Raw genomic sequence first — 22,628 nt, forward strand, 5'->3', positions numbered from 1 at the left:
CCCCTCCCCCGCAGCCCCCCCTCCCCCGCAGCCCCCCCTCCCCCGCAGCCCCCCTCCCCCGCAGCCCCCCCTCACCCGCAGCCCCCCTCTCCCGCAGCCCCCCCTCTCCCGCAGCCCCCCCTCTCCCGCAGCCCCCCCTCTCCCGCAGCCCCCCTCTCCCGCAGCCCCCCCTCTCCCGCAGCCCCCCTCTCCCGCAGCCCCCCCTCTCCCGCAGCCCCTCCTCTCCCGCAGCCCCCCTCTCCCGCAGCCCCCCCTCTCCCGCAGCCCCCCCTCCCCCGCAGGCCCCCTCCCCCGCAGGCCCCCTCCCCCGCAGGCCCCCTCCCCCGCAGGCCCCCTCCCCCGCAGGCCCCCTCCCCCACAGCCCCCCTCCCCCGCAGCCCCCCTCCCCCGCAGTCCCCCTCCCCCGCAGCCCCCTCACCCGCAGCCCTCCCTCACCCGCAACCCCTCTCCCCCGCAGCCCCCCTCCCCGCAGCCCCCCCTCCCCCGCAGCCCCCCCTCCCCCGCAGCCCCCCTCTCCTTCCAGTTTATCCAATTTGAAGAAAGCATGACAGAATTGCAATTAACATTTTTTTAATAAAAAAAACACTTAACATATTTTAGTTTAAAAATAAATATGTGATGCTACAGAATAATTAACTACACAAAATAATATCGTTAATATTTAAAACAGTATTTTTGAACAATTATGAACAGAGAGACAGTAGCACCAATAAATATACTTTAAGTGACAAAAAAATATACTAAAAATGTGACTATAAACATTGCGCAAAGAATCACTGGTGTGGATTTTTCTCTCGTCCGTTCCTTCTTTTCATATATAACACCGGCTGAATAAAAAGATCGATCCAACCGTTTTACTCTTTAATTCTATACAAAGTACACAGCAGTTCATAAAAATTGGTTTTTCTTTTGTCCGTCAAGCCTCAGCTTTTCAGTGAGAGGGCGGGAGGGGAGGGGGCAGGGGGTTCTTGGAAAGGAGTGGCAGCTACGGGAGAGGCGACCCCACCTGGTGCAGGCGTTCCTGCCTCGTGCTGTGAAACTTCACCCGGTGGAAGTGCCAAATGAGAGAAGGACAATCAGAATGGGGCTGGCACCGCCTTTCCCCCACCCCACTCCCCGCCCCCCCCCCCCCAACCTGTTTTGGATCCCTACCTTGGCTTTGCTAATCGATTTAAATGGTTCCGAAGTGTTGGTGACGGGGATATCTCTGGCCCGTTCAATCTTTGTCCCAGGTGTTCCGTCACCTGCTGGGGACGCACGGTGGCACAGTGGTTAGCACTGCTGCCTCACAGCGCCAGGGACTGGGGTTCGATTCCCGGCTTGGGTCACTGTCTGTGTGGAGTTTGCACGTTCTCCTTGTGTCTGCATGGGTTTCCTCCGGGTGCTCCAGTTTCCTCCCACAGTCCAAAGACGTGCGGGTTAGGTGGATTGGCCATGCTAAAATTGACGCAGAGTGTCAGGGGGACTAGCTGGGGTAAATGCGTGGGGTTAAGGAGATAGGGCCTTGATGGGATTGTGGTCGGTGCAGACTCGATGGGCCAAATGGCCTCCTTCTGCACTGCAGGGATTCAATGTATCCCCCCGACCATTCTGAGTGAGCCAACTTATTACTTGTATTCATGTACGTGCATGTTGCGTGTGCGCGTGGAGGAATGTGTTTCAATTCACATGATTGGTGGTGGTTTGGCGGAGGAGTTGTGTGTGGGAGACGATGTAGAGAGTGGCTCCTCCCAGCGGCCACCACCGTCCATCTTGCCAAGGCAGTGGGCGTCCTTCCCGTCATATTTCCTTGTCTTCAGCAACGAGCATGGTCGGGGGCGGGGGATAAGAGGGGGAGGGGTAGAGGGCGAGAGAGCTGCGTAGGTGCGTTAAAAAAGGTGGGTTGAGAGCTGGGAGTGAGGGGTGGTGTGCTGTGGGCCGGAGAGCGGTGAATGAGTCGCAACAGGGAGCGGCCACGTGAATTGTCATGACAACCGTACAACATCAACGTACACTTAACACTGCTTCACGAGATTCACTTCTGCTGCGTTGAAGACTTTTGACACAAATTTACACATTATGTTCTTACCGATTTTCGCACACTGTCCACCCCTCTTCCCCCCCCCCCCCGCACACACACACAAACAAAAAATCCCAGAGGGATATGGATTCGGGATTTATGGAGCTCCAGTGACATTATCCTCAATACATGGGTGCTGCTATCTGGTGCTGGGTCTGGCGCCAGTCTTAGTGTCCGATTGTGTTTGGGTTGCCTTCACCCACAGCGGGAGGCCCCGTTGTTACGGATGGGCCAAAATGGTGCGTCAAAGGCACATCATAAGCCCCCATCCGAATGACCACACTCTCCCCCCCAACCCTCTCCTTATTTAATGGGATCCACGCCCTTCACAAACGGTGAGAGGCCATACCGAGGGATTTTCGGTCCCCGCTCGCTTGCATTGGGCTGAAGGTTGCTTGCTATGACCTAACGGGATTCGCCCAGTTTGGAACGCCGGTGAACTCCAACGTCAAGCGACCGCAAGTTTATTGTCCCGGGTTCAGCTACGATTCACCGCCTGGTTTGACAAGCTAGGACTGGACTTGTTCTAACTTTCAGGCAGGATACTGCCTCACAGCGTGCTACTGCAACACACACAACACCCCCCCCCCCCCCAACCCCCCTCGCAACATCCTTACTGATCTCACATATCTATCATCTTGCAATGATAATGTCAATTGTCAATTGACATAGCGTGTTGAAGATCACACCCAGAGGTCACATCCTTTGGATAAGACATCAATAGGTCACAGCTGAACAAAACAAACCATTTGCTGCAGTTTAGGTGGGATGGTGAAGGGTGTTTATAATCCAGAATAAATCCAGGCAAGCGGCAACCGATTCAGGCTGGCTCCCCATACAGACAGTGTCTGGCCTCGAAAAGCGGCCTAAGTGGCCAGGCCAGCAACAAAACACACACGTACAAGTCTCCTCTCCCACAGAATCTGCCAGCCCTGCTATCTCCATTGTTGGATCATAGACCTCCACAGACATTTTTTATTTTTTGTTGCATCTCTTGCCTGCTCGCAGGCACCTGGCGCTCTCCTTCTCAAGAATATCCCCGCTCCGTCCGACGTTTCAGTGTTAGTGACCCAGATTTCTGTGACCCCCCCCCCCGCCTCGGCGACTGAGTTCGGGCAGCGGGAGGAGTCAGGATGGGGGAAAAGAATCCTCCAGCCAGCAAAGAGAAGTTTGACGAGTACATCGGTGGCACGGGTTGTCAGCAGGGTCCTGTCTCCGTGAATCTCAGCCCTTCCACATTCGGTGGCGTGGGAGCTAACAGACCGCCCGTGGCGCCAAGGGATCGACGCCATTCCAACGGTATTGTCTTCTTAAAGAAAAAGCAGAATCCTGAGGCGCATGTTAGGATTTCATGCGCACCCTTCCCTGAAGCCCAACCCTTCCAACTGGAACATCTTTGTCCTTGTTTATCATTCCCGGGAAAATCTTGGGTCCTACGACATGAAGCTCTAATGTGTCCGTATATTAATATATAACATAGATTTCCATTCTTCAAAGAAGTCTCTCGCCAGCCTTGTGTTTTTCTATATATATATAGCTTTATATTATATATATATATATATATCTTTTAAAAAATGACCCAGAAATCCCGGATTCATCATTTTGCCATCAGTTGTCCAAGCAATTTTCTCAGCTTTGTTTAGCAGCATGTCTTCTGAATAATACTAGGCCTTTTAATAATAATATCGGCACAAATCACAGAAGGCCTTCTTCCCAGGAATGACTCTTTTTGTTTATGTTTTCCTCCAGACATCTTATTGAATTCAAAGTGCTGTGCTCATTCGATCCTTCATGTCTATGTCTTCTTCTTTTGTCGAAAAAAAAACAAGACGCATTTTTTTAAAAAAAAAACAACAATTAGAAACCGACAGAAAATATATCTTGTTTCGATATTTCCACTCATCTCCTGGGTTTTTCACACCTGCGAGAGAGGAAAAAAAAGACAGGGGAGGGGTCAGTTGGATTTTGACAATAGCGAACCGCTCCCCAGTACATTGACCATTTTACTCTGTGTTACGGGAAGAAATAGGCAGGAGTTACTATAGGGTAACAAGATTAGCCATTGCCAATCACATATAAACAAGCAAAGAAAATTACAGCACAGGAACAGGCCCTTCGGCCCTCCAAGTCTGTACCGACCATGCTGCCCATCTTAACTAAAGTTACCCTATAGTAACTCCTGCCTATTTCTTCCCGTAACACACAATATTTATTTTTGATTGCGTACTCTGACAAGACTTGCCTCACGTCTACCCCATTCCTCTCCAACCAGGCTCATTCCCTTGGCTTGCGGCCTACTTCTGTAAGCGAGCCTGACCGACAAGGCCGTGTTCACCCATTGCCACCAGAAAGCAAGCCCAATGGCGCTCAAATGGGCCACTTTCGTTAGAGCGACTGGAACATCTGGTTTAACGTTCAGCCGGCTTTCTTTTAGGGTCTGGAACAAGCTGCCAGAGGTAGTAGTAGAGGTGGGTACAATTTTGTCTTTTAAAAAGCATTTAGACAGTTACATGGGTAAGATGGATATAGAGGGATATGGGCCAAATGCGGGCAATTGGGATTAACTTAGGGAGTTTTTTAAAAAAGGGTGGCATGGACAAGTTGGGCCGAAGGGCCTGTTTCAATGCTGTAAACCTCTATGACTCTGTGAGGGTAGGGCGGGGTGGCAGCGTGGCAGAGTGGTTAGCACTGCTGCCTCACAGCGCCAGGGACCCGGGTTCGATTCCCGGATTGGGTCACGGTCCTTGTGGAGTCTGCACGTTCTCCCCGTGTCTGCGTGGGTTTCCTCCGGGTGCTCCGGTTTCCTCCCACAGTCCAAAGATGTGCTGGTTGAGTGCACTGGCCACGCTAACTTCTCCCTCAGTGTACCCGAACAGGTGCCGGGGTGTGGTGACTAGGGGATTTTCACAGTAACTTCATTGCTGTGTTAATGTAAGCCTACTTACACTAATATAAATAAACTTGGTAGGTGACAAGAGGCTGAAGCTGGGAGAGATAGCGGCCGGAATTCACTGGCCGTCCATGCCAGCGAGATTCTCTGGTCCCGCCAGCCGTGCGCCCCTGCCCGCGGGTTCCCCATTGACAGCGACGGGACAGAGAATCCCAAACAACGTGCCACCTCACGCCAGTGGGAAACACCTGGATGCCTGGAACCCGCTGCCGGGGGAGGTAGTGGAAGCAGGTACGATAGTGACTTTTAAGGGACGTCTGGACAAATACATGAACAGGATGGGGATGGAGGGATATGGCCCCGGAAGGGTAGGGGGTTTTAGTTAAGATGGGCAGCATGGTCGGTACAGACTTGGAGGGCCGAAGGGCCTGTTCCTGTGCTGTAATTTTCTTTGCTTGTTTATATGTGATTGGCAATGGCTAATCTTGTTACCCTATAGTAACTCCTGCCTATTTCTTCCCGTAACACACAATATTTATTTTTGATTGCGATCTCGCAGTCTGTCAGTGCGCAGCCAAAATGGCCACCTTTTTTTCCCCCACAGACAAACCTTCACTTAAAGGGACACCATTCTCATGAAGAAACATTTGCCAAGAACTTTGTTCATGTTACTTGCAAGCAGCAATTATGTACAATAGATTCAATGATGCATTCTGTTGTGATGTGCCTTGCTGAGTTTGCACAGCTGGAATGAACTGGTTTGACATGACCTTTCCCAGAGAACGATGTCCCTTTAAATACCGTCTCATTAGTCAATCGCATCTCACTCGAATACCAGTGTTGCTATTGGCTGAAAGCAGTTTGACGCAGTCGCACTGAGGGGGGAGGGGATTTGTCTGGTATAGGATGGGAAGGTGTGACTGACTGCCAGACAGCTGCGGGCATGGTGTACACCATCTAACATGGCAAGGTTCAGATGTGAACAACCGCCCCGACCTTCCTGTCCCGTCACATCGCTCCATTGTCCCCCCGACCTTGCCCTCACATAAAGACCCACAAGAGATACTGGATGGGATTTTCCAGCCGTGTTCGTCCCAAGACCGGAAAATCCCGCCCGAGGTCAATGGACCTTTGCATGGTCCGCGTCCCGTCCGCGACAATTCCCGTGGCGGGCGGGACAGGAAATTTCTGCCCATTTTCTTAAACGCAGGATAGAGAAGGAAGGCAAAGACTAAAAACAAAATCTGGGCGGCACTAAAATTATTGGAATACATTTCAACTTAGGTTATCTCCTTTCATGAACAATTGTTGGTTAGACTGTCGCCATGGAAATGAGGGGATGCTCTGTGCCCTTCCGTGAGGGAAAATGTCTACAGCTCCAGACAGGTGAGGAGATCACCATGGAATTATCGAATGATATAGCACAGTGAGAGGCCATTTAACCCATCGCACATGTACTATCCCTTTGAAAAAGCTTTCCAATTCGTTCCACTCTTCCTGCTCTCCCTCCCTGTAACTTTTCCCCACCATTTTGAAGTATTTATCCAAATCCCTTTTGAAAGTTATGACTGAATCTGCTGCCCTTTCAGACGGTGCACTCCGGATGAGGGCGACTCTCTGCGCAGAAAATAGAAGCAATTTGAGAAGATACGGCATCTGCTCAGATCCATGGGACAACAGCAATCATTTGTCGTGTAGTTCTGGTGGTGGATAACAGGTTAACACACTTATCTAGAATGAGGGGAACCATTTTAGTTCAACACAAGTGGCAAGGGGCATTGTGGGAACAGGATCTCCTGTAGGTGACACGTTTGCTGTTTATGAGCAAACCCAATGAGGTAAAGAAAAGGTTTCAGCGATTGTACAGGTCTGCAGTGCGATATTTTTCTATTGCTTTCACTGGATGTCAAATGGATATGGACAGCACGTTGGCACAGTGGTTAGCAATGTTGCCTCACAGCGCCAGGGACCCGGGTTCGATTCAATTCCTGGCCTTGGGTGACTGTGTGGAGTCTGCACATTCTCCCCATGTTTGCGTGGATTTCCTCCGGTTTCCTCCCACAGTCCGAAAGGTGTGCTGATTAGGTGCATTGGCCACGCTAAATTCTCTCTCAATGTACCTGAACAGATGTCAGAGTGTGGCGACTAGGGGATTTTCACAGTAACTGCAATGTAAGCCTACTTTGACACGAATAAAATCAAGAAATAAGAAAAGAGAACAGCTTAGGAAGCGGAAATGAGTTTTTGAGAACGAGCTCCCCTTGTCTCTCTCACCTCAGTTCAGTCCCTCATCCCAATATCCACGGGTCTCAACTCCAGCATTGAAGAGGAACAAAAGTGACCACCCAAAGTTTTGTAGCAATGTCAGCACGTCCAAGAATCCCCAGCTACCCTGACATGTTTATGTAGAGGATCAGAAGGACCTTGGGGTCCGGGTCCATAGGACTCTAAAATCGGCCCCGCAGGTGGAGGAGGTGGTTAAGAAGGTGTGCTGGCCTTTATCAATCGAGGATTGAGTTTAGGAGTCCAGCGATAATGATACAGCTATATAAGACCCTCGTCAGACCCCACTTGGAGTACTGTGCTCAGTTCTGGACGCCTCATTACAGGAAGGATGTGGAAATGATTGAAAGGGTGCAGAGGCGATTTACAAGGATGTTGCCTGGATTGAGTGGCATGCCTTATGAGGATAGGCTGAGGGAGCTCGGTCTTTTCTCCTCGGAGAGACGTAGGATGAGAGGAGACCTAATAGAGGTATATAAGATGTTGAGAGGCATAGATCGGGTGGACTCTCAGAGGCTTTTTCCCAGGGTGGAAATGGTTGCTACGAGAGGACACAGGTTTAAGGTGCTGGGGGGTAGGTACAGGGGAAATGTTAGGGGGAAATTTTTCACACAGAGGGTGGTGGGCGAGTGAAATCGGCTGCCGTCAGTGGTGGTGGAGGCAAACTCAATAGGGTCTTTTAAGAGACTCTTGGATGAGTACATGGGACTTAATAGGATGGAGGGTTATAGGTAGGCCTAGAAGGTAGGGATATGTTCGGCACAACTTGTGGGGCCGAAGGGCCTGTTTGTGCTGTAGTTTTTCTATGTTTCTATGTTTATTCTCCTCAAACCTTCCTCAGGATGTGCAGGTTAGGTTGATTGGCCATGCTAAATTGCCCTGTAGTGTCAGGGGGGACTAGCAGGGTAAATATGTGGGGTGAGGGGGATAGGGCTTGGGTAGATTGTGGTTGGTGCAGACTCGATGGGCCGAATGGCCTCATCTGCACTGTTGGGATTCTAAGAAGATCAAAGGACTGCAATGGAAACATGGACATGTTAGGAAGGGGGAGAATTATCAAGAAAAACACAGCAGTAATTGGCTATCTAACTGGAGCTGCCCACGTGATACAGTTGGCAAGGATCATCATCTTGATTCCACATCCTCATTTTAAGCCTTTCTTTCTCCTTTCCACCTCTTCCTGTTTCCCTTGTCTCCCCCCCCCCCCCGCCCCCCGCCTTCCTTCTCCCAGTTCTCCGTTCCCTTTTGCTCAAAATTCCTCCTCTGCTCCGTATTTTGCTCTGCCCCTTGTTATTCCCACCGGAGCGGCAGGCTCCTGACATGAGGTCCGCCAGCCTGTCACAAGGTAATGTTAATGATTGAAAGACAAATAAAAAATAATTTCCACTTCCATTAAAACCGCTAATGAAGTCCTTCCAGTTCATTCCATGTGATTACTTCCAAACATTCTGCCCTTTTGTGTAAACTCTTGTCGCAAATACCTGCTACGGCTATCAAAGAGCTAATAAAACAGCTTGAAAGAATGTTCACACATTCCAGCAATGCCCGAGGCCAGTTTAATCACCCGAGGTCCAAAGGTCCCCCCGTATATTCCACTTGACAAAGTGGGACTTGCTCATTCACTTCATCGAGCCATTAACTGTGATCACCTGCACAAAAGGGAGCAGACCAAGCGCCAGTTGTTTGTGACCTCTATGACCTCTCAACCACAATTGCCTTTCAATGCATGTGGTGAACCCCTCAGGTTCGGGTGTTTTCTCTTATTCATTCGTGGGCGTTTCTGGCTTGACCAGTATTTATTGCCCATCCCTAGTTGCCCCTGTGGTGGTTGGCGTGGCGGTTGGTTTGGGGTGTTGGGAAGGGGGACCGCCATTTTGGAATGACCTTAGATTGGCTCCCCTCACTGGGGTAAAGCTTCCCTCTTCGGCTGGTCTTTCTATAGGATGTGAGCAGGGGTGCCTTGCTGCAATTACACAGGGCCTTGGTGAGGCCACACCTGGAGCATTGTGTGCAGTTTTGATCTCCTTAGCTGAGGAAGGATGTTCTTGCTCTGGAGGGAGTGCAGAGAAGGTTTTCCAGGCTGATTCCTGGAATGGCGGGACTGATTTATGAGGAGCGGTTGAATTGGTTAGGATTATATTCGCTGGAATTCAGAAGAATCGGAGAGATCACATAGAAACCTATAAAATTCTGACAGGACTTGGCAGGGTAGGTACAGGAAGGATGTTCCTGATGATGGGGGTGCCCAGAACCAGGGGTCACGGTCTGAGGATACAGGGTAGACTGTTTAAGACAGAGATGAGGAGAAATTTCTTCACCCAGAGAGTGGTAAGCTTGTGGAAGTCGCTCCCACGGAAAGTAGTTGAGATCAAAACATTGTACGTTTTCAAGAAGCAGTTAGATATAGCACTTGGGGAGAAGGGGATTGAAGGATATGGGGGTGAAGGCGGGATCAGACTATTGAGTTGGATGATCAACCATGATCACAATGAATGGCAGGGCACTCGAAGGGCCGAATGGCCTCCTCCTGCTCCTATCTCTATGATTCTATTTCAAATCACCTGTCAGGTAAAAGGTAAATCATCTTTCAGGGAATGGGGACTTGCCTGGCCCTTCCTATTGATTTAATTTATCATCTTTCAGGCAAGGTGTTCTTTAAGGAGCAAGTTTTATTTTTGCTCCCCGTACTGGCTCCAATGTTCCTTTTGGATTTCTTTCTGTCCCGGGGATTGATTTGGAGTCAGTGGGACCAGATCCACTGGATTCGAATCATAGAGAGAAGCCTTACCCTCAGTGAGGGAACACACCTGTCCTCTATCTTCACCTCATGTGGGCTCTGCTGCTTCCGGTGGCCAAGAACACAGGCCCTCCTATCAGCCCAAGGCTGCATTTTGCTTGTCCCGACCCTACAACACAAACCATTGCCCCATTAGATGTGAACGGTTGCTTCAGGCCTTGCTGGGGCACTATTTCTCTTCATTTGCATCGACTATGGGTGATCAATTCCCCAGCTGGTCCATGGATGGTGTTCCAGAGACTGCCCTTTCACGGGCGTGTGAGAACAGTATAAAGCTCGGGGCCTGACGGTGTTTCCAGCCTGCAAAACAGGGCCGCAAGACGTCACTTAGGAGCAAGAATCCCAAGACGTGAAGAGGCCTGGAGGTGACAGGGTCTGGAATTTTACCATCTCACCCTCACGGGAAACATAACGGATGGGACGCAGTCCGTTGACCTAGGATGGGATTTTCCGGTCTTGGGGTGAAGACGGCTGGAAAATCCCCAAACGGGATCTCTTCACAGAGGGAGTTCATGGATTCCGATCTCAGGATCTCCTCACAGAGAGCGTTCACGGATTCCGACCTCAATTAAACCCCACTTCAAGAGGCAGTGGTGCATCAGTCAATGTACAGGCGCTCTGATTCAAGATGGCGGAGATTCGGAACCTGCGAGGGAACGTCACTCTGCGGTCCTTCACCTGCCGGGTTCTCCATAGCGGTGGGTGCTTGGGGGTGGGGTGGGGGGGGTAGAATGCCAAACTTTTACCTGTGAGGGGGTAAAGGGAGAGAATTTCTCTGTCTTCTCCCAGATTCTAGTTTCCGAGTAACATGCTTTGCTGGCCTGGAATTAAACTGATGTTGGAAGATCCGTAGAAGGCGGGAAGGATAATATCTGAGACAGTTCCTGTTTGGACCTGGAACAAAGCTGCCACCTCAACATCAAAATCCTCCTGTCTCTAATCATCAACCTTCCCATCTAACTCCAAACACACCTTGGAATTACCACTATAACCAAATCAAGATTTCTTTTTTCTGTCTCCTTTCACCCGCTCTTTCCCAAGATATGAATTTGTGGAATATCCAGCCCTTCCAAGTCTTTCTGCTATTTAGAGAATGGTATGTACCCCAACTCCATTTTCCTAACTTCCCTCCCTCACTCTATCTTTCCTCCTGCAGCTTACGAGCTCTAAGCACTGCCTTCAGATTTCTCTGAAACCGTGGCTAAGGACATTGGCTTCTCAAAATTGATTAAAATGAGTCTCGATGACAGACCCAAAGTTTTGTCAACAGTGACTGAAAAATGGCTGCCCAACCCACACCCCCTGGCTCATCCAACACACTAACAGGGCAGCTGGAAGGACAGAGAGCAGGCTGTGCCAGGTCGAGAGGACGCCCGACTCCTGAAGAGTATCACATGCTTTATAAAATGCCAAAAGGAAAAGAAAATAGGTGTTACCCGGGGGCAGGGGGGGGGGGGGGGGGGGGCGGCGGGGGGCAACAACCAGTTAAACAAAATGGCTGCCGGGAAGCAACTTATTCACACACACTTCAGGTAAAGCAATAGAGTAATGGCGAGCATTCCCACATGCTGAATGATTGTTAACGTTGTTGTGTACAATTAGGAATCAAGGAGGTGTGTTTTATCAGTCAGTTATTACTTTTTAACTTCAGTAGAGTAGAGGCCGTCGGGTTTATGGCAATATCGTGCCAGTATGTCAGGTGATAGCTGGCACTCCTAATGGCAAGGCCTAATGAATGGCCAATTATCCAAGATAAGTAGATGCATATCTTAATTTGTACTATCTCGGCAGTGTCATTAGTTAAGGCTCTGGGCAATAGGTGCTACCTCAATTTGGAACTGAAATGGGGTGAGCAGCACAAAGGGCTCCCTGAGGAATTGGTGGGTTGTGGGTATAACCCTGGCATTGCCACATTCGCTCAGCAAGAGGTTGGGCTGGTGGAGCGGGTGCTAACTATCACTGGCCTCAGTGTCCTCAGGCACGCCAAGGGAAACATCAGCCAGGCTCCCCGCTCCTGTACTGGACCATGGACTGCAGCGGTTCAAGAAAGCCAGTTCGGGGCCAATTAGGGAGGGGCAATAAATGCTGGCCTAGCCAGGAATGCCCACATCCCGTGAAAGAATTGTAAAAAAGTGAACGCGAGACCTCCCAGAGTGGGCGGCACGGTGGTTAGCACTGCTGCCTCATAGTGTCAGGGACCCAGGTTCGATTCCCGGCTTGGGTCACTGTCTGTGCAGAGTCTGCACGTTCTCCCCGTGTCTGCGTGGGTTTCCTCCGGGTGCCCCAGTTTCCTCCCACAGTCCAAAAGACGTGCTGGTTAGGTATATTGACCATGCTAAATTCTCCCTCAGTGTTACCCAAACAGGCGATGGAGTGTGGTGACCAGGGGATTTTCACAGTAACTTCATTGTGGAGTTAATGTAAGCCTACTTGTGACACTAATAAATAAAGTTGAATTTTACGTGGATTTGAATCAAGGCCAGGTACAGGCTCAGCCACAATGACCCCAGGGTTGAGTCACTCAGGTGTAGATCATGTCCAACCGGTCACCTGAGCGAGAAAACCAGGGGTGTCCTGTACATTTAATTTTGTCAAATTTTTCTTTCCCTCCCAGCAGTAATTAATGGTCACCAAGGTGCTGGTTTCGGCAGCAATAGTTTAGCCTGGGTGCTCCGGCAAGAGGAAGCCACTCTCCCCCCCTCCACCCCACCCCCCACCGCATCCCACCCCTGACCTTACAGACCTGTTTCCTGGAATAATCGTGCTCGGAGAATCATAGAATCCCGACAGTGCAGAAGGAAGCCATTTGGCCCATCGAGTCTGCACCGATCACAACCCCACCCAGGTCCCATCCCCATAACCCCATGTATTTACGCTAGCTAGTCCCCCTACATTATGGGGCAATTTAGCATGGGCAATCCACCAAACCCACACATCTTTAGACACTACAGGACAATTTAGCATGGCCAACCCAGCTAACCTGCACATCTTTGAACTGTGGGAGGAAACCGGAGCACCCAGAGGAAACCCATGCAGACACGGGGAGAATGTTCAAACTCCGCACAGGCAGTCACTTGAGGCTGGAATTGAACCCGGGACCCTGGCTATGAGGCTTTATTTATTTGTGTCAGGAGTTACTGCAATGAAGTTACTGTGAAAATCCCCTAGTTGCCACACTCCGGTGCCTGCTCGTGGGAGGGAGAATTTAGCATGGCCAATGCACCTAACCAACACGTCTTTTGGATTGTGGGAGGAAACCGGAGTGCCCGGAGGAAACCCATGCAGACACGGGGAGAACGTGTCTCCACCCCCCGCCCCCCACCCCCGCTGACCTAACGGACCTGTCGAAGTCATTGCACCGTTTGCTAATGCTTATTAATAGTGTCTGATTAAGCAGTTGAGGAAAGAGCAAGTTACAAGGTAAAGGCTAATGAGGCTTTCGACGGGGGACTATGGCCACCTTCAGCTTTGAAGATTGTGAAAGGGGGGAAACGACAAATCTGTGTGTGCAGATTGCTGACTGGAAACAGGTTCAAACACCAAGTTAAAAATTAGCCAGTCAGCAGGAGAGAGAGAGACAGAATGCCGACAGAACCTTCTGGGCTGAGGTGCCAGGAAAGTGAACAGCAACAGTGCCCAATTCCAATGGGGAAAGGAATGCCCGAGGGGTCAGACAGAAGGTTGGGTCAGGGTCTTGCGAATCACCAAGGAATTACTGGGCTCAAAAACTCGCAAGTTCCCAAAAAAATCTTATGGGCGAACCAAAAGACCTCAAGATATAAAGGCCTGAAATTTTCACTGAACAACTTTCAGAGGCCTGGTGAATGTGAAGCTTTATGTCCTGTCTGCTTCAGAGACAGTGCAGCTGGCTAGGTCCATGCTGAACCTTACTTGTGAGTTGCAAGGTGATCTATCACCCACAAGCACTTCTAGGAGTTTGAATGGGGACAGCATGGTGGCCCCACTCGGGTGGTTTCCTCCCACAGTCCAAAGATGTGCGGGTCAGGTGGATTGGCTGTGCTAAATTGTCCCTTAGTGTCAGATGCACTGTTCAGTTTGGGTACACTGAGGGAGAATTTAGCACGGCCAATGCACCTAACCAGCACGTCTTTCAGACTGTGGGAGGAAACCGGAGCACCCGGAGGAAACCCACGCAGACACGGGGAGAACGTGCAAAACTCCACACAGACAGTGACCCAAACCAGGAATCGAACCCGGGTCCCTGGCGCTGTGAGGCAGCGGTGCTAACCACTGTGCCACCGTGCTCACGAGTGTCGCACAAGAGGGCACTTTTGTGCTACAGCCTAGCACTGTTAAATGGACTAAACCTCCCCTCGGCACCAGACACAAGACTGGGCAGCCTAATGATAAGTGAGTTATTTTGTATCGTGGGGTTAGGGGAACCTGTAATGTTGCTTTAAACATCTGGTTTTGGGTTACACTGCAAACCAGAGCTTCTATTTAAACAATGTCTTTAACCTAGGCAAGCCGGCCAGAGTGTTTCACAGGAAGGCTATCAGACACTGACGTTATGATGATGTGTTGATAGCAGGGGAGGGGGTGTAGATTGCATTCTGTTTTACTGTGTTTTTAACTCAATCACTCGTGCACACAAATCCACAAGCCTCAGCTGCCTGAGTAACCGGGTGGTCGGGCACGGAGGCAAAGGATGAGCATCTACCAATAACACACACCTCTTTGTTGCTGCTGTTAGATAATGCCCCCCCCACCCACCCCCTGGGCACCATGCCAGTTGAGGGGGAAGAAAAGGGCCAGAGATGAGTGGCGTTAAACATTGCCCATGCCAGGGATTGGACATGGTATTGTGTAACAGTTGCTATCCACCACAGAACGTCAGGCAAATAATCAAAGAACAATAATGTTAATACCTTCTAGTAAGACAGCCAGCATGCGGGTAGACATTTCACAGCAAACCCAGGCCATTGCTCTTACCAAATGGGTTTCCTCTCTCAGTGACGAAGGTTGAATTTTAATTCGGGAAACTCTTCCTCCACTGAGAAGATCCAAGCATTTCTCCCATTTGGTAAGATACTTATTACATACCCATTATTAGACAGAGTTGGGGGAAGAAGGATTCCCTCCCCTGACCTCTCCAGTGGTGACCCCTGCCCTGACCTCTCCAGTGGTGACCCCTGCCCTGACCTCTCCAGTGGTGACCCCTGCCCTGACCTCTCCAGTGGTGACCCCTCACCTGACCTCTCCAGTGGTGACCCCATCCCTGACCTCTCCAGTGATGACCCCTGCCCTGACCTCTCCAGTGGTGACCCCTGCCCTGACCTCTCCAGTGGTGACCCCTGCCCTGACCTCTCCAGTGATGAACCCTCCCAGACCTCTCCAGTGGTGACCCCTGCCCTGACCTCTCCAGTGGTGACCCCTGCCCTGACCTCTCCAGTGGTGACCCCTCCCCTGACCTCTCCAGTGGTGACCCCTGCCCTGACCTCTCCAGTGGTGACCCCTCCCCTGACCTCTCCAGTGGTGACCCCCTCACCTGACCTCTCCAGTGGTGACCCCATCCCTGACCTCTCCAGTGATGACCCCTCCCCGACCTCTGCAGTGACGACCCTGGTCCATGACCTCTCCAGTGGCGATCCCCGTCCCTGACCTCTCCAGTGGTGACCCCTCACCTGACCTCTCCAGTGGTGACCCCTCCCCGACCTCTGCAGTGGTGACCCCGGGTCCATGACCTCTCCAGTGGTGACCCCGGTCCCTGACCTCTCCAGTGGTGACCCCTCCCCGACCTCTGCAGTGGTGACCCCGGGTCCATGACCTCTCCAGTGGTGACCCCGGTCCCTGACCTCTCCAGTGATGACCCCGGTCCCTGACCTCTCCAGTGGTGACCCCGGTCCCTGACCTCTCCAGTGGTGACCCCGGTCCCTGACCTCTCCAGTGGTGACTCCTCTCTGCTCTGACTCCTCCAGTGAGCGGTGAGCCCGCTTTTCCATGATCCCTCCAGTGATTGGTGACCCTTTCCATCCTAACCCCGAGGTTAAGATTCGTGCAATTGGCTGGCATGAGGGCTCGTGAGGCCTGGCAGACAATGGGTATGTAATAAAGTTAGCGCCTGACCCACAACAGAACCGACGGTAACAGGAGCACACAGCACAGACACTGTCAAAAGTTAAAACAAAATAAAAACAAAGCATGAAGCAAGCTTTTTTTGTTTCTGACGAACCTGCAACTGCGTTCATTTAACTCAAGCCTCTTTGACTTGCAACGTAAATGTGTGAATTTACACGAACATTTACAGCTTTCTGGATCCTGTATATACAAGTGCTTTCTCTTCTCTGAGCAAGGCTCACAGTGACTGCAAAAAGGTAACAGAAAAGATCTCTAAATCTACAGCAAAGAAACATTTTGACATGCAAATCTAACAGTCAAGGTGCTCATTTATCAGCAGAGTACAAAACTTAATCTCTTTGATGCAGTAAGGGGAAGGGGAGATAGGTGGAGAGAAAAGGGGGGTACATTACTGTCTGTTAGCTTTTCTCTCCTAAGTATGCTTTCTCAAGCAACTGCAGGCTGCACCAAGTGTATACCTTTCAAGGGAAAGTCCTCATAAAGCCCAACCACTTCATCCTCATTTTCCATATCTCCTTTTTTCCCCTGTCACGTTCTATCTCTCGCTGTCTTGTAGCCCTTCTCGTTGGACCTCGAACTCTTGCCTCTCAGCCCTCTCCCACTTCCCCCTTCTCCCACTGACTCGCTCAGTCTTCCTCTTTCCCGGATTTGGTGCTGTAATCCCAAATTCTAGGATTACCCGATTTACAGCGAACAACTTGCCATCCTTATGGGTGGCACGGTGGCATAATGGTTAGCACTGCTGCCTCACAGCGCCAGGGACCTGGGCTCGATTCCCAGCTTGGGTCACTGCCTGTGAGGAGTTTGCGCATTCTCCCCGTGTCTACGTGGGTTTCCTCCGGGGGCTCCGGTTTCCTCCCACAGTCCAAAGACTGACCCCAGTGTTTGGGGGATTAGCAGAGTAAATATGTCGGGTTACGGGAATAGGGCCTAGATGGGATTGTGGTCGGTGCAGACTCGATGGGCCAAATGGCCTCCTTCTGCACAATAGAGATTCTATGAGGATTCTATCCCCAATCCCACACACAAGGAAGAAGGGTGATGTTTTACTGCTGGGGGGAGATAGCAATTTTATTGGCTTTCACTGAATTCATTAGTCACATTGGCAGTAACAGTACAAGGCAAACGCATCATCACAGTAGGACTATTAATAATTCAGGAGTTGGGACGCCTTGTTGAAGTTGTACAAGACATTGGTAAGGCCACACTTAGAATACTGTGTACAGTTCTGGTCACCCTATTATAGAAAGGGTATTATTAAACTAGAAAGAGTGCAGAAAAGATTTACTAGGATGCTACCGGGACTTGATGGTTTGAGTTATAAGGAGAGGTTGGATAGACTGGGACTTTTTTCTCTGGAGTGTAAAAGGCTGAGGGGTGATCTTATAGAGGTCTATAAAATAATGAGGGGCACAGATCAGCTAGATAGTCAATATTTTTCCCAAAGGTAGGGGAGTCTAAAACTGGAGAGCATAGGTTTAAGGTGAGAGGGGAGAGATACAAAAAGGTGCAAAGGGGCAATTTTTTCACTCAGAGGGTGGTGAGTGTCTGGAATGAACTGCCAGAGGCAGCAGTAGAGGTGGGTGCAATTTTATCTTTTAAAAAGCATTTTGACAGTTACATGGGTATAAAGGGATATGGGCCAAATGCAGGCAATTAGTGGTAAAAAGTAGGCAGCATGAATAAGTTGGGCTGAAGGGCCTGTTTCCATGCTGTAAACCTCTGTGACTCTCTCTAACAATGTTATACTTTAGGCAGCAGTGCTAACCACTGTGCCACCGTGCAACTAAATGGCCAAGGGAGGTGCATTCAGAACACAGCCAAACAAGTTGGGTTTGGAAATCCATCCAGCAAATGCCAATGGCAGGCGGTGAGAGAGAAACCTAGTTAGCCATGTGACGGAAAAATCTATGGAACCTCTACCATCACTAACCGTAGCTCCAGACTACAACATATAACCGTGCAGGTTGCCATAGCAACTTGGAAATGCGGAGTGGACTGTCACACACTGCCTCCACCATTAGTCACGTTACCATTCTATCAATCCAGAATCCTGGACTAATTGTACGCGAGTTCAAATTCCCTCATGGCAGACTGAAAAAAGTTAGCTTTGTTCTAAAAATAGATCTGAAAATTGAAGCTATCAGAATGTCAGAAAAACTCAACTCTTTACTCTTTGGAGAACATCAGCGCTCAGTCTATATGACAGAGGTGAGGAGAATACTTTTTCTTCCAGAAGATCGTCAGTGTGTGGAACTCTCTTCAGCACTAAGTAGCGGAGGTTGGGTCATTGAATTTATTCAAGGCAGAAAGAGTTGGGCAGATTTGTGGGCAAGGGATCCAAGGGTTATTGAGGGGGGGGGGCAGGCAGGAAAATAGAACTGAGACCACAGCCAGCTCCACCATGATCTTAGTGCATGATGGAGCAGGCTTGAAGGGCCAAATAGTCTTCTTCTCGTCCTACATTCTCATGATCCATACCCACAACAAATTGGTTGATTCTTAACTCCCCTTTGAGACAACCTTGCAACCAAACAACTCATTCATGCAAAGAAGAATCATAGAACCCCACAGTGCAGAAGGAGGCCATTCGGCCCATCAAGTCTGCACTGACAACCTTTCCCCACAACCCCATGCATTTACTCCAGCTAGTCCCCCTGACACTAAGGGACAATTCAGCATGGCCAATCCACCTAACCCGCATATCTTTGGACTGTGGGAGGAAACTGGAGCACCCAGAGAAAACCCACGCAGACATGGGGAGAACGTGCAAACTCCACACAGACAGTGACCCGAGCCGGGAATCGAACCCGGCTCCTTGGCGCTGAAGGGCAGCAGTGCTAACCACTGTGCCACCGTGCTGCCCACTAAAGACTCTCTAAAGTCATCCAAGGAGGGCCAATCTCTGATACCCAACAACACCCCCATTCCGAAAATGAATATTTTGTTTCAAATGAATCCCGATTCCATTTCTTGACGCAACTTCAGTTAGACGGAGGTAAACTTTGCAAACAGGAGGACTCTCGGGTCAGTGGTCTCCAAGCTTATTGAAGGAATGAAGCCGGATTGAGAGGCAAGTGGGATTACGGGGGTGGCTTGGTAAATCCAAGGCCATTCCTTCCGGATCAACTTCCTGCTCTTAAAATCGCTGCTTATGTTTGTCCATAGGGACAAGGAGTAGCTTTATACATTGGAAAACTTGAGACGGACGGGAGCACTTCCATAACTGGGAAATATCCAATGCAGTTACGAGCCAACAAAGGCAGGAGCCTTTCATAAGATGTGAGATATTTACCCAAGACCTTTCTCTTGAAAGGGACTCCTGCAACATGCCACCATTCAAACCATTCCGTGGAAACTGTGCCCGTAAGATGATCATGACATGGCCCAGGGGCATCAGTTTCCCAATGGTGGGAGTGCCACCAGAAGAATTTGATATCTTTTTGTGACGGGCATCACATGCACTCACTTGTGATCACCCGCATTCAAATGTGATCACTTAGCCATTATTTGACATCTTCAGTAACAAAATAGTGATCGACTAACATAAAATGAAATCATACAAAGCTTATTTGTGATCATTTTGTATCATTTAATTGCCTTCAATGCCCTAGAAGCATTCAACTGACATCTTTAGTGATCATCTGACATCAAATGAAATCATATAAAAATTGAACCCCATCATCTGGGTGGCACGGTGGCACAGTGGTTGGCACTGCTGCCTCACAGCGCCAGGGACTCGGGTTCGATTCCCGGCGTGGGTCACTGTCTGTGCTCCCCGTGTCTGCGTGGGTTTCCTCCGGTTTCCTCCCACAATCCGAAAGATGTGCTGGTTAGGTGCATTGGGCCGTGCTAAATTCTTCCTCAGTGTACCCGAATGGGCGCCGTGAGTGTGGCGACTAGGGGATTTTCACAGTAACTTCATTGCAGTGTTAATGTAAGCCAACTCGTGGACACTAATAAATAAAATAAAGCCACCTCATTTAATGGCCTCCAACATACTAATTTGGAGGAGGAGCGGACCATTCGGTCCTTTGAGCCTGCTCTACTGTTTGGTAAGGTCTGACGGTGGTCTCAACTCCACTTTCCTAACTCTCCCTATAACCTTTCACCTTTATTGCCAATCAAAGATCTAACCCAGCCTTAAAAATATTCAAAAACACTGCTCCCTGGGGAAAGAGAGTTCTGATGTGGAGATGCCGGTGTTGGACTGGGGTAAGCACAGTAAGAAGTCTCACAACACCAGGTTAAAGTCCAACAGGTTTATTTGGTAGCAAATACCATAAACTTTCGGAGCGCTGCCCCTTCGTCAGATGGAGTGGATATCTGTTCTCCAACAGTCTGTGTCGATGTGCGCGATCTTCTTGGGAGATCCTCTCCACTTGGAGCCGGCAGTTTGCGGTGTCGATGGTAGTCATGATGTGGAGATGCCGGCGTTGGACTGGGGTAAACACAGACTGGAGAACAGATATCCACTCCATCTGACGAAGGGGCAGCGCTCCGAAAGCTTATGGTATTTGCTACCAAATAAACCTGTTGGACTTTAACCTGGTGTTGTGAGACTTCTTACTGAAAGAGAGTCCCCCAGACTAACTACCCTCAGAGAAAAGAAATCTCTTCATCTCCATCTTAAATGGGAGTCTCCTTATTTTTTAACCCTGGTTCTAGTCTCTCCCACAAGGGGAAACATCTTCTCAGCGTCCGCCCTGTCGAGTCTCCTCAGAATCTGATTCCTCTAAATGCCAATGGCTGCAGGTCCAATCTGGCCAGCCTTTGTTAATTAGAAAACTTCTTCATTCTGGGAATCCGTCGAGCGAACTTTTTTCTGAACTGCTCCACAGCACTCCAGATGCAATCTCACTGAAGTCCTGTATAACAGTAGCAAGACTTCCTTACTTTCATTGCAAGAGTTGGGGGGAGGGGAGGGGGCGGGTAGAGTATCTAAGAATGTCAATGACTACATTCAAAGAACAAAGAACAGTACAGCACAGGAACAGGCCTTTCAGCCCACCAAGTCTGTGCCAACACTGACGTCTCTCTAATCTAATATGGTCTTGCCTCTACGTGGTCCATATCCCTCTATTCCCCGCCTATTCATGTATCTATCCAGATGCCTCTTGAACGTTGTTATAGAATCTGTGACACGGTGGCACAGTGGTTAGCACTGCTGCCTCACAGCGCCAGGGACCAGGGTCCAATTCTGGCCTCGGGTCACTGTGTGGAGTTTGCACGTTCTCCCCGTGTCTGCGTGGGTTTCCTCCGGGTGCTCCGGTTTCCTCCCACAGTCCAAAGATGTGCAGGTTAGGTTGACTGGCCATGCTAAATTGCCCCTCAGTGTCAGGGGGATTAGCGGGGTGAATATGTGGGGTTACGGGGATAGGGCCTGGATGGGCTGCTCTGTCGGAGAGTGGGTGCAGACCCAATGGGCTGACTGGCCTCCCTCTTCACTGCAGGGACTCTATGGTTCTAAGAACATGATTGAGATGTCGAATGGCCTCCTGCTGTTCCTACCTGATGTGAAACAACCTTCCCCTCCCATTCCAGGAACCCCTCAGAATGAAGTGAAAACGCATTATATCAGGCAAAGAAAATCCATGACATTAAAATTGATTTGACAGACGTGTTATTTCAGCGGAAGCAAAACAAATAGGTCAGAGCTGCTACCTTGATCCCCAACGGATGACTATGAGGTGGCTACTTTCCAAAGCTCCTTTCCGGAGCTTTTGGTTCAAAGAGAAACATTGGTTCTCCTTGGAAAGCCATTCTGGAGCAGGGCAGGACAGTTTAAGTTTCCTATGCCTGGGGGCAGTTGCGCCTGCATGAAAATAGGGATGGCGCAGTGGTTAGCACTGCTGTCCCACAGTGCCAGGGACCCGGGTTCAATTCCTGGCTTGGGTCACGGTCTGTGCGGAGTCTGCACGTTCTCCCCGTGTCTGCGTGGGTTTCCTCTGGGTGTTCCGGTTTCCTCCCACAGTCCGAAAGACGTGCTGGTTAGGCGCGTTGGCCATGCTAAATTCTCCCTCAGTGTACCCGAACAGGTGCAGGAGTGTGGCGACTCGGGGATTTTCACAGTAACTTCATTGCAGTGTTAATGTAAGCGTACTTGTGACACTAATAGACAAATAAAAAATTAAAATGAACAGAAGATTCAAGAACCGGTGGACGAATAAATAAATAAAGAGATAAATAAAGAAATAGCTGAAATAATGTTGGTGTCAAAACTCCGTTAATAAATCAGTGGTGACTGAAGCAGTATATGAGGACTAATTTCAAAATGGCAGCTTAATGCGGCCTAGACACGGTTAAAGGCCTCACCCCGGAGGAAGGATTATCACCAATTAAATGTCAGGGTTTTAAAGTTGCGGACAAACCGCTGAAACATGGCTGTTCTTGCGACACATTTCAGTGGCTCAATGTCACAGTTATCCTTGTGACAGCAATTTGGGCCATTTCCGAGGTATCTAAATGGGATGATTAGCACTAACACCCGGTCGCTGGGA

The 22,628-nt window shown here is 49.9% G+C and overlaps 1 protein-coding gene across 3 annotated transcripts in view; it reads right to left on the reverse strand.

The window, feature by feature from the left end:
* Nucleotides 1–560: 560 nt before the first annotated feature.
* Nucleotides 561–22,628, reverse strand: part of LOC144493380 (vascular endothelial growth factor A-like) — a 51,087-nt gene continuing 29,019 nt past the window's right edge. For all 3 annotated transcript variants that reach the window (XM_078212210.1, XM_078212212.1, XM_078212209.1), the window contains 2 exons: nt 16,223–16,354; nt 561–3,980 (listed from right to left, as the gene is read on the reverse strand). In XM_078212210.1, the coding sequence (XP_078068336.1) occupies nt 3,959–3,980; nt 16,223–16,354 (154 nt within the window). In that variant the 3' untranslated portion in view covers nt 561–3,958. The remainder of the gene's footprint in view (nt 3,981–16,222; nt 16,355–22,628) is intronic.

Source organism: Mustelus asterias, chromosome 5 (genome assembly GCF_964213995.1).
Source record: "Mustelus asterias chromosome 5, sMusAst1.hap1.1, whole genome shotgun sequence".
In the NCBI taxonomy this organism is placed as follows: domain Eukaryota; kingdom Metazoa; phylum Chordata; class Chondrichthyes; order Carcharhiniformes; family Triakidae; genus Mustelus; species Mustelus asterias.